General features: G+C 39.3%; 1 protein-coding gene across 5 annotated transcripts in view; it reads right to left on the bottom strand.

Moving 5' to 3' along the window:
- PDZRN4 (PDZ domain containing ring finger 4) overlaps positions 1-17,219 on the bottom strand; it is a 275,404-nt gene that overhangs the window by 66,300 nt on the left and 191,885 nt on the right. The window contains exon 1 of one of the 5 annotated variants that reach the window (XM_017733137.1): positions 9,014-9,043. The exons of the other annotated variants lie outside the window; for them this stretch is intronic. Within the exon in view, the coding sequence (XP_017588626.1) occupies positions 9,014-9,028 (15 nt within the window). The 5' untranslated portion in view covers positions 9,029-9,043. Of the gene's footprint in view, positions 1-9,013; positions 9,044-17,219 lie in introns of those variants that run through there. 5 annotated transcript variants of the gene reach the window in all.

The following is a 17,219-nucleotide window of genomic DNA, read 5'->3' as shown; positions in this document are numbered from 1 at the left end:
TCCTCATCCAAAACAGGCACAGCAACTTTAAATGAAATGTGGACTGCAGCAGTTGCTCTGATTTAAATGCAGATGTATTAATTATACAAAGGCTAAGAAAAGGGTAGTTAGCACATCTAGAGTAAGAAGTGGTGTAAGCAAGGAGTAAGAACCCACAGAGAAGAACAAGGAATCAGCAGGCTGGAACAGTGAAGGACTAGCTTATTCAGATGCAGATTATAAGATAATAATATAGTATGCTCCAATGTCTCTATCTAGTTCATGATTTGGTGTATGACTGACATTGGTCTGTCTCCCATGCAGAGCTTCCTGTTTTCCAGGTCCAGTTATACAACAGGTTTTACTACATTTGCATAACAACTTTTCATAGTAGATGTTTTCTGTTAATTGATGAAGATTGGCTCCATCATTACAATGGAACAAAAATTAGATACTGTTGCTCTAAGACTCTAAAAGTGAATTTTCTGTGTAAAAGAAATGAAAAAAAAAGAATCTGTTGCTATTACAGGACAATACCAACTAAAGCTGGATTTAACAAATTCTAAAACAATATTGACTACATTGGCACAAGTTAATGTCAAACCACATCACCAATTAAGAATAGGGAAAAATACTGCAAAACTTGAAAAAAGTATACAGAGATAATTAATCCTCTAATTAGGTTGCTAAAATTAGATCAGGAATTGATGGGTGAAATGTTTTAATCTTCACTTATCTATGCAGAAAAGTTTCCATTTTTTATTTTTAAGAGATTATTAATCTTTTCCGTTCTGGTGTATCAATGCATTTTTTCCACTGGTATATGACAAAGACGGTAAATCACATGTGAACGCCTGATTTTGAGAAATTTCCTGTCTTAGTTTAGGAATGTACCCACTCAGATATACTGGAGAAGCAAACACATCATGAACGTGCTTTGGATTTAGAGCTGAACTGAGTTTCCTGAACTTATGAGGAATTTAAAGCTTTTTAGGATATGTCTGAAAATCCAACCCTTTACAACTTTTCTGCTCAGGAAGCATTAGCTTTTCAGCACCAGCTATTATGCAGAAGTCTTGCACATAGAAGCCTATGATCCATACCCAGATGTCTTTTTCCAAAGACAGAAGTTCACTATTGAGATTACTGGGCATAATCAGTCTTTTTTCATTCTTAAAGAAAAGTTTCAAAAATAATAAACTGCAAACCCAGGCCTTGAAATCATCAAGAATTAATCAACAGTAGATCCAGTAATGTGAGTCAAGGCTAGAAGTACCATCATGTTGCTGGAGAACGGTTAGTGTGAAGAGAAACAGAAAGGAAAGAGATGAAAACAACCAGAGTATCTGCTACGACTTCATGACAGTCTTGCACCAGGGAAAAGTTTTCAGGTCAATTTTATCTGTCCCTCATGGCCACAGCGACACTGTTTTTTAGTCAAGGAGAAAAGACAAAGGATTTGCTACATCAGTTTTACAATAAGTCACACTTGGAAAAGCAAGTTAAGTAGCCCAGACTTCAAACCTGCCATGACTGGAGTTTGATCAAGACAGAGTAACACTTAAAATGCAGGGCATACCACATGTTACAAAAAGATCTGCTTCCAGCCCCTGCTACCATCTGCCCTGGTGGCTGTGTCCTGGCTGGTATATAGGCAGGGGAATGGAGAGCAATGGGAAGTAAACTTTTAGGTTTTCTTCTTCAAACCAAATCCAGGAATAAATGTGTCTCAGCTTTTAACTCTCACAAGTTTAAAGCACATCTGTAGTTATTCTCTAAATTAGATAAGGCACCAGGATCAGATACAGTACATTAAAAAAGAAATCCTGTAGAGAAAGGCAAAGCTTGTTCATTCTTGTTACGGACCACTTACAAGGTCTTTTTTTGCTGTTCACATCTTTTTTAAGAGCTATTTAATTATTTTTTTAAGTTGCACGACTTTTATTGGTGAGGAAAACAAGAACAGCAGGAGCCAACTCCTATCTCTGTAACTCTTTCATCTGCTTAGCTGACTGTATTAGCCACTTTCCCCGAATGGAGAATGGGGGAAAGTTCAACAGCAGACTGACATAATAACGAAGACACAAAATATAGATGAAAGGAATACATGCCTAAATGTCTGATGAACTGATATTAGCATATAAATGCAATATATGTACATCAGCAGCCTTTGAATTAAAAGACAAAGAACACTGTCTACTTGATTAGTTGTTTATTTTTTCTTTTGAGGGAACACATCAGAGCCACAGATTGATACTTTAATAAGGAACATGAAAACCTTTAGTCAAGATTAAAAGGACTAGTAGTTAGATGACATAATTCATGGATAGTGATTGTGCAGGACTTTGACAAGAACCATTAATTGTCACTGTGTAGCTTCCTTCTGAAGTCACATACTCAATTTAGTTCTTATAAGATGTGGTAGGATCATTAAAGGAAGCTTGGGGCTAAGCACTGATAATAGGAATATTTTAATATTCTCAGTACTTTCACAAAGGAACAGCATGTCGTACATCTGTTCTACATATTGCAACTAAATTTTCTAAAGGAAAAAAGTCTTTTTGTTGTCTCCACTGTTACCTAAGACAGTGAGGTGTTAGGGTTTCTGCATTCTTTTGCAAGCCTGTGGTACAGTAGAAATCTGAAAAAAAACCCAGAAAAAGGCCCAACTCACAGAGGGCTTTCATATTTCCTTTGTACCTTTTGGACTAATCTTACAGATTGACTACTCTTTCACAGTAAAATGAAAAAAAAGTAAAAACAAAGGGTCTCTTCTTTCTTTCTCGGAAGGTTTCAGGAGTTCTAGAAGGTAAGACAATTTTTTTCTCCAATGACAGTCAGAATGGATGAGCCCTCAGATTAATGTAAAATTAAACAGAAACTTTCCCGTTCTCCTTTATTTCTTCTCTGCAGTTGCTTCAGAGCAGTAAAACAGAAACATGGCAGCATAAACAGAGGCTAAATGTGCCCACGCAGACACAAAAGCAGAGGAAAAACTCAGCATGAGCACAGGTCTCAGTGCTCATTATTAAGGCAATAGCAGGGTTTAGGTCAAACAAATAAGCATAAGAAAGGCACGGAGGCAAAGAAGGTTCCCTCAGGCCACTGTGTCCCCCCTGCCTGAAGGTCTATTCAGGCAGGTTTATTCCACTACAGGCTTATACTACCATGAAACCACAAGATAGCATCCACCTCACCTGCCTTTTAGATATCTGAAGCTATATGTCTAAGTGGCTGCAGGCTTCCTTTGAAGTCCGTGGGGAAGAGGGCAGCTTCAAGCCAATACATCTGATCTATTTAAGCTCTGCTAAGGAAGAGCTTAGCTGCTCTCTCATGGTGCTTGTTCCTTACCCTGTTTTCCCCAAGTCCAGACACATGGTTGAAATAGGGCAGATGAATCTTATTCAAGCATCACTCATTTCATGACAGCTTGGCTGTTGACCTCAATGAGTTACTATTTCATCTAGGAGCAAATGGGCATCAGCCTCCATGGAGAGGAAAATATACAATTAAAACATCCAACAGGTGAATAAATAAAATAATACAATAAATAGCTTAACTAACAATCCACCAGAAGTTTTCATTCAGATAGCCTTACTTTCACTTACATTTTGCTAATTAAATGCAGATGTTTGCTAATTAAGATCACCTTTCAGTGCTTTAATGGATTAATTTAAATACTGTCATTGTTCACACAGGACCACTTCCAGTCTTGCTTCAGACAGATATGGAGCTCAGGATCTGGCTCTATGCCTCAGTTACAGGGAGTTTTGCTTTTTCTTTTATTTCCCCTTTTCTTTTTTGAGAATCAGTGTGAGCTATTTCTCAAAGTGAGACAACAAAACTGGTATTATTTCAGGATGCTTCAAAATGGAAACTAATTCACTCTTCACAGAAAAGGAAACAAAGCTCTAGAAGAAGGTTCAGCACTGCAATATCCCCTGAAGTTGACCAATTACTTTTGGTTGATTTGGAAGATTCAAATCCTGCTTTGTTTAAAACTCATTCTATATTATTTAACATATTATCACTGTTGACATCACATTAATTAAATAAGCATAGAGACAGATTGTTCCAGCTCTTGAAAACAGAATAAATAAAAGACCCCACAAGAACAGATCTCTCTTCCTCACACATTGCAAACACCAGATCAGAGGTAGAAGTATTTTCTGTCACAAATTAAATTGATACCTACCAATCTTTCAGCATCTGAGCAATTTCTGTTTTGATTACACACAGCACATCATAAATTAAAAACTGACAGAAGTTTCATGATGGCATTCCTGGAGCTAGTAACCCGCTTTCTGCATCTCTTTCTCTCAGATCACATGCACCACCAGGGGAATTAAGTGGACTCAGAGGTCACAGGAAACTTGTGTATGAGGAGGGAGTTCACTCTCAGCAGCCCCCGAGCAGCACTGATGCCAGACTGGAGCCATGTTCTCCTTCCTGTGCCCTGAGGATTTGATTTAGAGCAGTCAAGGAGAAACATGTCTGGGAAAAATATCACAGAAACCAGTTTCTAGATAGTGAAAACCATCAATTTAAGTGTTTACACATTGATACCATGGCAGGGTGTCCTAGAACAGCTAATCTAGCTAGTTTTACCATTCAATGGTTACTCACTCATCAATATATTCCTGATGCTGCCAAAGGAAAAGGGAGTATTTCCTTTGGTTCCTGCAGACTGTGAAGGCTCCTGCTGAGAGAACATCCTGTTTGGGATCAACAGCAAAGCAAGTACCTCGTTGGATTACGCTGTTCTTAATCCCTTCCACTCAGAACAATCCACACAGTGCAGGACTGCTAATGTTGTGTCTCCTTTTTTTTTTTGAAAAGCTACAATTTCTCTCTTCAATATTCTCATAATGATTTTCCCTTCCACGTACTGATTGCAAGAATAAGAATAACTGCAGATGTTTCTGTTGCACACCTTTTTCATACTTCCTTTTATGCACTTTTGTGTCCTAACTCCATCCCCCTCTCCCAAGCTAACAAACCATCTCTTGACCAAGGAACTCCATCCATGACCTCTGTATCTCCAGATGTTCAATCGTAATGGATGCACTACAGAGAGTTCATTTGTTTCATATAAGTGGACTATGGGAGCACCTTGGAATGACCACACATATTTCAGGTGTGCTATTAATATCAAATAAACTATTTTAACACATCCTTAATCTTTCTTTAATAATCCATTCTAAGTAAATTATCTTGAAGCAATGCTGGACTGTGATTGATGGCTCTCTCTTTAAAATCTCACTCTTGGCTCAGCACAAAGAAATACGTTACCAATTACAGAAAGCTCAACCTGGATATTCAAACCAGCTTCTTGAAGAAATAACAGGATGAAAGAGAGACTGGTATTTCTAAAACTAGTCCAGCAAGTCTTACATTCTCTATGAAACAAGATAGATGCCTTCCTTTGCCTGCTCACAGCGCTAACAACTCGCAGTGTGTATGCATCACCAGAGTTATCGCCAAGTGCAGCATCACTGTACATGAAGCACCAGCACTTTCATGCAAACATCCCTTATCAGAATTGTATTTGCACATCTATACAAGGTGACTGCTTTAAAGGCATGGACATTTACTGGAAGAGCCTGTGCCCATGCTACTTGAATTATTGATCAATTACAAAGAGATTACTAACAACTCTAATTCATTAAAACCTTATAATAAATCATGTAGATAAATAAAACATGCCTAGGGTGAATAATCTTCTTTCTCTCTTCCTCTTTCTGAATTCACTACCAGAAGCATGGCACTAACCTATTTACAGTAAGGCCACCCTCTAAAAGCCCAGAGTCAATATTTAAAAACCTGGTGGTCCTTTGAAGTAAAAAAAGCACTTCCTCAGGCTTTATTATCTCAGCTGACAAAATAGACACTTCTAATAAGTTTACCCTACAATACCTATGCCTCTGAAAAAACTTATCATAAATAATTGACAAATATGGTAACAAATTGCTTTTTTGTTTCTTTTAAAGTATTTTCTTCCAGCAATTTTAACAAACACAGAATCCTTGAAAAATGCAGTTATATTATCTAGCAATACAAATCACAGTGTCCTAATTCAGCAAAGGCAACTGAATAATAAAAATAAATAAATCTTATTGATCAGGTAAGGTAAGTCACAGTACTGAGAAATTAACTTTGCTGACCTATATGTCATTATTAATATTTTCTGATTTCACAAGGAATTTCTGTACTTCATTGTAGCTTAATTAGCAAACAGACAGCTTTTTCATTCCCCAGAAGGAAAATGTTTAGATTCTGGTTCAAAGGCTCCCAATGCCTAAAAGAAATAGAAAATGTGAAGTTTAAAAAATACTCAAGATCCTAAAGACTTTGCTGGATCTAGGCCCTATTGCTCACACCATATGGTATTACTTCATGTATCAGTTTTCTCTGCCTGCTGCTTTACTTTGCTCTACTAAAGGGTAATCTGAATTTTACTCACAGAATATGCCACCAAATTTGGGGTAGACCTGGGTGGTCCCTGAAATTTTACCAGAGCCATTGTCTATAGAAAAAGGAATGTGTAGAACATAAAAGAAAAAGACTAATACTCCAGATTTCCCTGTCGTGATGTTGGTTGCTTAGAAACTCAACAGAGTATTTCCAATCGCATTTTACTGTTTATTTTTTTTTCTCCAGAGCATAACCCAGGCTGAGCAAGCTTCACATTCTTTCAACTCACATAGCAGTTTATTCAGTGGAAGATACATTTGTCTTTATTCTACATACCTCTGAGTCTACAAATAAATGCCAGTGTGGATTCCACTACAGAGATGGAGTCCTTATCACCACCCACATTGCTACACATGCTTCTACAGTTACAGAAGAACTGTAGTAGGACAACAGATTTTACAAACCTCCGGCACAGAAACTGCCCTAATTTCACAGTCTTCCTAGATGCTTCAAGATTATGCCCTTACAGAAGTAACATAATTCATCCCAAACTATAAAGCATTTTTAAACTCAGAATAAATATGTATGCTGTAATCCAAGCAAATATTTAGGCAAGTGTGACTTTCACTACTTATTCTGCAATTGCTCATGCAAGAGGCAGACTCAGAGCTGGAGCTGTCAATATTGTGACTGTCAGTGCCAAGAAAAGAACTACACTAAGGCTGCTGTGAATATCAAAATAAAAGAAGAGTTCAAGCCTTCACCAGGACAAGTAAAGCCATAACAGAAGCCTTCCCCAGCACTGCTGCAGACATCCTCTCTTGCTGATAGAAGTCCTCCTTGCCTGATCTTTGAAGAGTTTTGATGAAACACTGGGCAGTAATAACTTATCTTGTCGTACCCTAGTCATGATCATCACTTCTGTATCCAAGTGCATCTGTATGGGATGGTTAAATAGATGCAGCTTAAGATGAGTGGCCCTTTTGACTCTTAAAAGGGGAGGATTTCTACAGTGGAGCATCCTGCAGGCAGAAGCAGACCAGTCTGCTAAGAGCAGGATGAGTGGGAGGTTTGATGACAAGGCAAGTGGCTGAGCAGGCAGGCAGGGGCTTGCTAAGGAGGTCCCTTCCAAAAACTGGAATAGGTTAAAGGAGCATAAAGCATGCTTTCCTCTTGATGCTATAGATAGTAAGATAATAGTGAGTTGCTACAAACACTTTGGGTTTTACCCTATTCTCAGGGAATGCATAAAAACCAAAGGTGTTTGCACTGCCACTCAGACACTACTGCCCAAAAGTATTTGCTTTCTCATACACATACAGGGAGGGACATATTCATAAGGAAGCACAGATCAGTATTATCAATGTATGTTAACATGTTGACAGCTATACAATGTGGAGGATTTATCAGGAAACTGAGGTACTCTCTTTGTATGAATGCATAACCAACAGTATGTACCTAGAAGAGTTTGTATATTAGTATATAAGCAAAATAAACAAACAAAACCAAACAAAAAATAAACTATAAGGAGGAACACATTGACAACGAGATTGAGGAATTTGCTATATCAGAATACTATTTATGTCATCATCTCATTCTGTAATTTACTACCGATGTTAAATCATCTCTCTTTTTTTAAGACTATAATTAGTGCTCCTTTAATGATTTATGGAATTATGAACAACTTCAAGGATGCAACAAAAGGTGAAAAAGCTTCTAAACACTGGAGGAAACTGGACCTTATTTTCAAACAAAAGTTTCTGACTCTTCAGCTAATGGAAAACAAACAAAATCCCAAATACTGAACATCTTTGAAGATGTCAGCACTTTGATTTTAATTAGATGAAACTCTGTCAAACTGAGTCAAACACACATCAGTAATTCCCAAATGGATTCCCTTTGTTACATTTCAGTAAACCCCATGTGGATTCTTTCATTTACTTGGGAAAAGAAGGAAATACTTTCTTGCAATATATTGCTTTTTCAGAAGAACGATTTTAACTTTAGGATTGCTAGTTAGTCTCAAAATAGCATAAATTATCCTGAAAATGCTATTAACACAGAAGGAATATGAAGTTCTATCACTTAAAATTAGTGGCTTCTGCTAAGACTTATAAAAGCTGTGCAAGACATCAGGCTATCTTGCTGGTTTAACCAAAACTTCAACAAAAGCTGTTTTAACCAAACTGAGCTGAAATAATTTGTAACTTCAGTGCTTTGTTCTACATCCAGAAGCCAGAAAGTCAGTCCAATCTCTGAAGACAGGTTCCAGCCCTGTGAGAAGACCAAGGGTTACTTTACTGATGCCACCAACAGTACAGAGAGGACAGAGCCAGGCTGTCCTCAGTGGGCACGAGTCAAACCCAGTGAAATCCCAGTCAGACATCAGGTAAAAGCCTTTGCCATGAGGATGGTGGAATACTGGGACAGGTTCCATAGGGAGGCTGTGCAGATTCAACCCTTGCAGAAAGCCCTAAGCAACCTGAACAAAACTGGCTCTTCTGTGGGAGGGAGTTGTAGCTGGTGGTCTCTAGCCATCCCCTCCAACCTAAACAGTCCATGAATCTGTTCACAGCATGTAACACAAGGGAAGAGAAATGAGGAGAAATAAACAACTTACCAGCCAGCTGGGCATTTTAAGGGAAATAAAAGTGGCCTTACCTGAAAAACATAAGAGAAAGTAAAATGTTAACAATTCATCAAAATCAGCAGGGTAATGAACTGTAGTAACTCTTGGTACATAAACAACATACACAATTATGCATTCACAACATTGCAAACATTTCCCCCAAGATGTTCAAACTCTGTAAAAGAAGACACAGCTATGCTGAAATGCATACCAGGGTCTCCCCACATGTGCACCTCCTGCAGATCATGCCCACAGCTCAGGGAAAATAAGTTTGTCATCTGTAGGTTTTGTGACTTGAACGTTTTCATACTCACTTCCTCACTACTTCAATTTCATCAGACATGTGCCAACATTTCTTGTAGACAATTTTACCTTGAGTCCCTGCTGAGGATCTGTCCACTAATGACCATAATGAAACATGCTTTGTGTGAGAGCCTGTTCATTTATTTTCATTCCCGTGAGTGCCTTCAGAGACCAGTGTTGCAATCACGGCTACTTACTATTTAATTCCCAGCCAAATTTATGGCCAAATTGAAAAATGGATGCAGGCTGCCTGATGCAGGATGCTTTTGTCTGAAGTGTCCTCATGGAATCATTATACTTGCATTAATCTTTAATCTGCAATTAAACAATCAGTTCTATGTAAAAGATAGCTGCAAACAGATCTCCTGAATGTGTACTAGGCAATATATCTTAATGGATGTATGCGTGCTGTCGAGGGTCTGCAATTAGGACAGCATCCATCACTGGGCCCCAGGTCAGCAAAAGGTTAGGGGAGAACCAAACCTCCCCAAGGTGCTGAGCATCCATCCGTGCTACCTGTCCTGCTCTAGGGCTGTGCCTGAGAAAAAAGCCAGGTGGGGGTGGGAAAGGGGATACAATGGATTTAGGCATGGCCTCGCAGATAAAACTGTCTTGGCAGAAAATGCAACCTGCTTTGAATCTGTTTCTTTCCAATTAAGAGCCCTGCTTCCAGCTTGGGCAGATGCTTAATTGGAGACTGAGGCTGCCAGACAGGCACCAGTGCCATGATCATTAACAGGTAGTTTGAAGCCATTAAGGTGCTCCTGCTTGTCAATTCCCCTCTCATATACCATTGACATAAATAAATGCATCTTCCCCACGGCACCAAGCTCACCTTGTAGAGAGACTTGCACACGTGTGTTCTGCAAAAACGCCTTTGGTTTCTGGGACTGTGAAGTTATTACATTAGCACCCAAGGCATGGGATTCAGCAGGGAATAAAAGGGGCCTTCCTGCCTGGTGTCAGTGTAATATTAGAATGGTACCAAATGGCTTCAACAATAGGTAAGCAGAAGGGCATCTGTTTCAGATCTGACTAAAATTGCATAATTAGATCTTGGTAAGAGATCCGTCTGCTCACATGTGGTTTCATCAAATGCTCTTGCCTAATCCATATGAGGAACCAGTTTTCAGACCTCAGTGGACACCATTTCTGATGCAAACATGGGCACAACCCTAAGAAACTCTACACCTGTGCAGAGCATTCTGTATGAATAGATGACTGCAGCAATACAGCAGGTTTTTAATTACAAACATGGGGAAACAAAGCTACAATGATACCCATGAATGCTGTCTTATTACAGGACATTTGTCCCTTGCCAGTTTTAGTCTTAATAATTCACTCACTGGTTTAACTCAAAAAAAAACCAAACCGAAGACACCCCACTGGATTAATGTCAAGCACTGAGATTCATTTTATCTTACAAGGATATCCTGACAAAAATTCACAACTGTCTCATTTAATGATGTAAAGAATTCACTACCATGTACCATTTGCAGCTTACAAATTAGCCAATCTCGACACATATACACTAATTAAGGGCAAGAAAGTAAAAGGCATTTATTGATTGCAAGGTCTGAAGCACCAGAAAACTGATTAAATATATGTTGTTAAGGAGTTAATAAATGAATTAACTCTGCTATGCCATGCTCTATGTACACACAAGCCTATGGTAGCTAAATGGCAATTCAATGCTATAGTCTTCCATTATTTCCAATGGGCTAACAAGACAAGAAATTAGACCATTGTCTTCACTTCAAACCACAGCATTAACATACCCCCTATGTGCAAAGGAATAAATGACACCCATCAGGTGGGGACAAAACTACCATATATAAAATATTTTGCAAATAGAAGACCCATTTGTTTAAAGAGAAGTCTCAGTCAGCTGCTACATAAAAATAATAGAATTTTACAGCTGCACAGTGATCACAGGAAGTTCATGGGTAAGGTCCACTACAAGGGAGAAAATTCCTACTTAAATATATAATCTTTAGAATCGATTCTATCCCCAAGTTAATACAGACCACGATGGACTATGACAACTGTAAAATGATTAACCAAGACCCCTCTTTCTTCCAAACTGATTCTTCAACAACATGCTGCTCATGGTTCAGTGAGCAGGGTCATCATCCTGACACAGGGCCAGGTATCCTTGGAGAAGTTACAGATAGGAAACATAGGAAGTTGTCTTTTGCAAGCTCATGTAGATGCTAACATATTTACTCCCTGCCCTAGATGGTGTGTGGGTGCTGTTGGGCAAGCAGGAAAAAGGGCAGCCTAGCACCCTGCTACCACACACCAAGGGCAAGGCATTGGTCCCTGCCTGAGGAGCTTGCTGCCCCAGCTGAGTGCAGCTGGATAGGAAATCACAGGGTGTCCTGTGAGCCATGGGATGGGGCTGCCTGGGGTTTGGTCCCCATATCAGAATTGATACTCAGGTTGAGTAAAAATAATCACATAAATGAAGCCATATACTTACTACTTTACATCCCTTTCTACCTCCGAGTGATGCTATACTGCACTTCTCCTTATCACACTCCCGTGCTGCTTTATAGAATACCAAAAGAAGACATGGCATTCACTAATTTTCTTTTAATTGCCCATTTTTTCCTTTGCTTCTAGAATACACACAATACGGAAAGAGATCAGAGAATGGAGGGATGTTTTGCAACTTCCCTATGAAGTAAAAATAATCATCCCTCCTTTTTCTCTTTCCTCACACATACGCACAAGCACAGCACACACACACATGATGTAAAGTCATGGAACAACAGGCCTCAGGAGATCACCTAACCTACCCCAGTCTCATGGATTTACCTGAGAGGAGTTTATTATGCCTACTAGCAACTCCCAGCCATCCTTCTTAATCTTGTGAGGGTATTCTTGGATTGTGGTGGTGCATCCCCTACCCCCGTCCGTAGATCATCCTCAGACCTCATCTCAGAAGCTCCTGATAAGATGTGACCAAACCATCTGAGTGGTGAAGCATCCCTTGACTGTTCCAGCTGTGGGGCACTCTCTGATCATACCAAGAGATCTTGCATGGTAGAGGTGGGAACAATCAGAAACACCAGCTGCCCAATCAAAGTGGGAAACAAAGGATAAGCAATTATCCTTTGCAGCCTTGGTAAACCATTTACTTGAATCCTAGTCGAAGTGGAGTAGCACCATTGTGAATTGTAGCCCAAGTGGAATGGTACCATCTTACTGCACTTTGGGAAAAAAGCCCAGTAGCTATCGACTTGGGTTATGGCCAGAATGGAAACTTACTGACGACCAGATTTAATCATCTTGCAACCATATAGACAGTGGTCCTAAGTGAGGCCCTTTGAGCTCTCCTGGACTGCAGCAGGCTGGGCCAGCACCTTCCTCAGAGTGGGACACCTCTCAGAGCTCATGAACCCTCCAGCTTCTGATACTCAAATTGTTGCTGATGATGAGGTCTAGGCTAATACCACTCCCAAGACACAATTCCATGCTCCTCGAGGTGCAACCCTTGCCTGTTGGGAAATGCAAAGGAATTTGATGTGACTATTTCAGTGAACCTGAGGGAAATTTTTATTAGGTACCTTTACATGCAGAGAAATAGGTGTACACGTAATTTTACCTGTGTGGGTATGAATTAATTTTGGTATGAACATTACTGTCTCAAATCTATAGTTAAGTCACTGTTACAATTGGTAGTGAGCCCTATCAAACTGCTTTGTAAAGGGTAAAGTACTCAATGATTAAGTGCCACTAAACACTTTTGCACCCTCATTTGTGCCTCCATATCCTTTGCATCCTTACCTCCTTTTGCATTTCCAGCTTCCATGTAAATCATTGCAAATTGCTTCTAATTTGATCTTCCTTTGTATGCTTTAACCTGTGTAGTTAGTAATAGAGTGAACCTTGCAATCAAACTCTGTAAAGCTGCATTTTCAAAAATATATGTTAAATCCTATAATTCTCAGTTACTTGCATATTTATTCTTCCTCCTTCTCCTGTTTTCCCCTTCACATAAATTATGAAGCTTTACACACTGAGCCATGCTGGATATCCTTAGCAATAATGGGCTTGCTCCAAGAGTACTTCACTATTTTGACAATGCCAAATTTAAAGCGAAGCATGTGTTGCTTTTCATCTGTCAGTAGCACTCTCCTCTGAGGTCTATCAATAAGCACAAAGTGACGGGTGGTCATCTGAACAACACTTTGTGCTTCCATATTCAGCTCAGCAGTCTACACAATTTTAACCAGGGAGCTGCAAGCACAAGGAGAGGAGATTTTTTTTCCAATCAGGTTAAAATGTTTCAAGTGGCCCATTTTCACTTTCTGTATACTTCTGAAAGATGACTAGGAGTCAGTGTAAGAGATTAAGCTCTGCTGGAGGTGCACTGTATTCATAATATATTAATAACCAAGAATGCCTCAATTTTGGTTTTACACTGGCAGTAGACTAAACTACAAAAGGACACAGAGGTGAGAATGAAAACTGAAGGTAGTGACAATGGATTACCCTCCAGTAGTAGAGGACCTTCGAAAACTGTAAGAATGAGGTTCTGTTTGCAAAAATATGGTAAACCAGTTGTTGCTGAACAAATTTCCACAATGAAAACCTGTTTCTATGCACTTAGCATTTTAAACTCTAGGAGAGTCCCACGAAAGCCTGTAAGTTACAGCAATGGAAGGAAAGTGGTGACGTGCTGTTCAGATCTCACAGCTTTTTTATGTTGTTATAGTCACATTCACATTTTGGAGACAGCCCCATTGCACCAAACCAGTGTACAACTGGGATTTCCTCCCCAGCCAGCTCACCAGGAGGTTAAGCCTCTTCAGACAAATGAGTAGATCCTATCTAGCTATTAATGCTTTAAATAAATACTTTCTCCAGTTGAGGGCAAACTTTCTACTCTGAACATACTTTCAGAAATCATGCATAATTGTATTTATTTAATTGGAAATAAATCTATACATATCACAGGCTTTTAAATGAAGAAGGCATACAACATGTAACAGCTCACGTGAATAATGGCAGCTGGAAGTCAGACTTTTCGGACTCCAGCCAACGACCCTTTGACACCCCAACAGGTTGGAAACTCAGTATCTCAGTGGGGAAAATGTTTTGTCAGTCAAGATGCTTCTTTCATTACTTCTGGAAACAGAAGTTTTTAAAACTGTTTTTAAACAAAATCCTTCCTACTAATGAACAAACTTCTTACTGGACTATGTCAAAGAAAAGATGTTTCTTAAAGAACTGTGCTAATTCAGATTTTTCTGGTTGCTTTGTTATTATTTCCTTACTGTGCTCCCATCTGAGATTGGGAGACTCACTGAACTGAAAATATATGCAAGATTCACTTTTAAAAATCTGAAGACATAACATTACTACAGAACACCGGCTTGAAGCATATCCCGCTTCCTTACAGAGGCTTCCAATTTCCTTTACCAACTATGGAAATTCTACAGCAACTATATCCTTTAAGTATTTCTGCAGGCTAATCAAATACCCACCAAATTTTGAAACTGACTTAATCTGTATTTAGATATTATTTTGCCCATATTAACTGAACATCCAAACCATAAACTATATGCTCAATGACCAGAAAAAAATCCAACCCAAAACAACCAAAACACCAAACCTCAAACCCCCTTGCTCTTCTGTACCTTTATTTGCAACTGCAAGTGAAGAGGAGAAAATGATTAATTAACTTTTATAGCAGCAATAACAAAACATGATCATACAACTGTAAAACCAGAATCAGAAAATTATTGTATTGATCCCGAAATCTGTGAAGGATTGGTCATTGCTGTAGGTTGCCCACAATCTGATAAGGCACTTGCTAATGCAAATTTTGGCCACTTCATGACACTCTGCAAACCTGTCTTACACACTGCTGGGAACTGTCTGCAATCAACAGCTTTCCTAGGAGTAATGAAACCCCCAAAATTCTTAGCTCTAAGGCTCTCAATGCTTCATAGCTCTCTTCAAATGTCGTTCTTTTGTCTCTCAACTTCCATTTGTAATTTTTCAGAAATATTCCAGCAACAAAGTACTCCCAACAGAATAAGAAATTAAGGACCTCTTATAACAGTGCTTTGCTAACATTTACCACCCTTCCATCTTCTGACACTTACCACATAATTTTTTGTACTGCCATCAGCTATTATCAGCTAGTGGAAATACAGAGCGTATAAACATATACGAACCACAGACACATAAAAAGTGCCATACGCATAAATTCAGGAAACTTAATGTCCAAGGAAAATGACCAGGGAAATAAACACTAGGAAGGGAAAAGGACACTAAAGAAGGCAAAGGTTATTTATAAATTCAGGGTATTCTTGTCTTCTATATCTGAAGATCAAGACTGTGCATTGTAAATGGAGCTAAGATTAATATATATTCTACAAGTCTTGCGTGTTCTGTGGTTATTTTCCATTGCAAACATAGATGTTCTGTAGATCAGGGATCTGGTGGTAGATCATAACTTTAGTGGAAGGTGAAGCCTGCATTTGTCTGTGGGTCATGGATTTTTATACTCTTTACTTGTGGTAGGTAAAGAATGAAATATGCTTTACCTGTATGATCTCTCTCTGACTTTAGAAGTAATGATTTTTTTTCCCTTGGGAATGAATCCTGAAGAATAAAACATAGCACAATGTGTATTCACTTATATTTCACTAGAAAATATTATGAGTGTGCATGTGAGTGAAAGTGAAAACAAGACAAAAACCAGACACAAGAAAATCTCTGATTGGGGCTTTTTGTACTGCATCTTCAAGAATGCCACGAGGATTGGTCTGTTGATGTGTAGATGCTGCATTTACAGGCATTACCTATGCAGAGAAGCCATCAACTACCATGCACTTTATTTGGCATTTGAAGGAAGTCACAAAATGTAAATAGGAAGGCATGATATATACCGTGATGTTAGTTCTGTCTTGTATTTTTCCTTTACTTGTATACACCCTTTAAAACTTAATCTTGCCATTAACTTCTCTAAACAAAATAAAAGAGAGGGATGGGCAGCTCACTATTCTTTAAGCTTTCTTTTCTTCTGCAAAATTTCAAACTTCCTAACAACCTTTCCCCCCATACAGTCTACTGTCACCCTTAGATGTCATTGAAACACTGTTAATATTTGTAGCTGGGTATGACACTCAGCCACCAGGAGCAAAGCTATTTGGCACTGTAATGCAAATGACTGCATTCATCAAATGAGCTTTGTTAGTTATTCATTGTGTTCCTTATCATTCCTTTCCCAAACCCCAGTGCTTCTGCAGTGCGCACAGAGGTGTGTCCGCAGCAGCATCCCCGCTGTAAAACCCACCCTTATCAGACAGAGCAGGGTGCCACAGGAGTGACCTGCCAAGTCACTGTGTCCCCTCTCCTCTCCCTCACCCTTTTGTGCCCAGTGTTGCTCTTTGTCCTCATCCACAGGATCTGTCTCCCCTTGCTCAGCTCACTGCACCAACCCTCTCCCACAGCTGAAAGAATGATTTGCAGTGAAAGAGACTCCAGAGAGATGGGTAATTCCCTCCTTCTTTTACCCCACCTCCTCATTTCCCTCCAAAACTGACTGCACCAACCAACTTTATGCTGAGTTGGGCTTTTAAAAACAACTACAGCAACAAAACTGCCCAAGCCCTTGTGTGTATTGAGGCAGCCCAACAGGCTTGCACAGATGGAAAATGGTATTGACAGGTTTGGAAAGGGACAGACACAGACTCTGATGCAGGAAGGCACTTGGGGCTTTTTTTCATTAAATCTTTCACTGCTTAACACAGTTCAACATACCATTCTGTACCTCCAGAGAAAAGCTTTTGGGGGATGGAGCCAGAGCTTAATCCCTCTGTAATTTCTACTGCTGCTGGCAATACTAACTGCAAAGGGATTCTGGGAAAAGATA

The sequence above is a fragment of the Corvus brachyrhynchos genome, unplaced genomic scaffold (genome assembly GCF_000691975.1).
Source record: "Corvus brachyrhynchos isolate BGI_N302 unplaced genomic scaffold, ASM69197v1 scaffold32, whole genome shotgun sequence".
In the NCBI taxonomy this organism is placed as follows: Eukaryota; Metazoa; Chordata; class Aves; order Passeriformes; family Corvidae; genus Corvus; species Corvus brachyrhynchos.
Note: the sequence above shows the minus strand (reverse complement) of the source record. Positions and strands in the feature narration are given on the sequence as shown.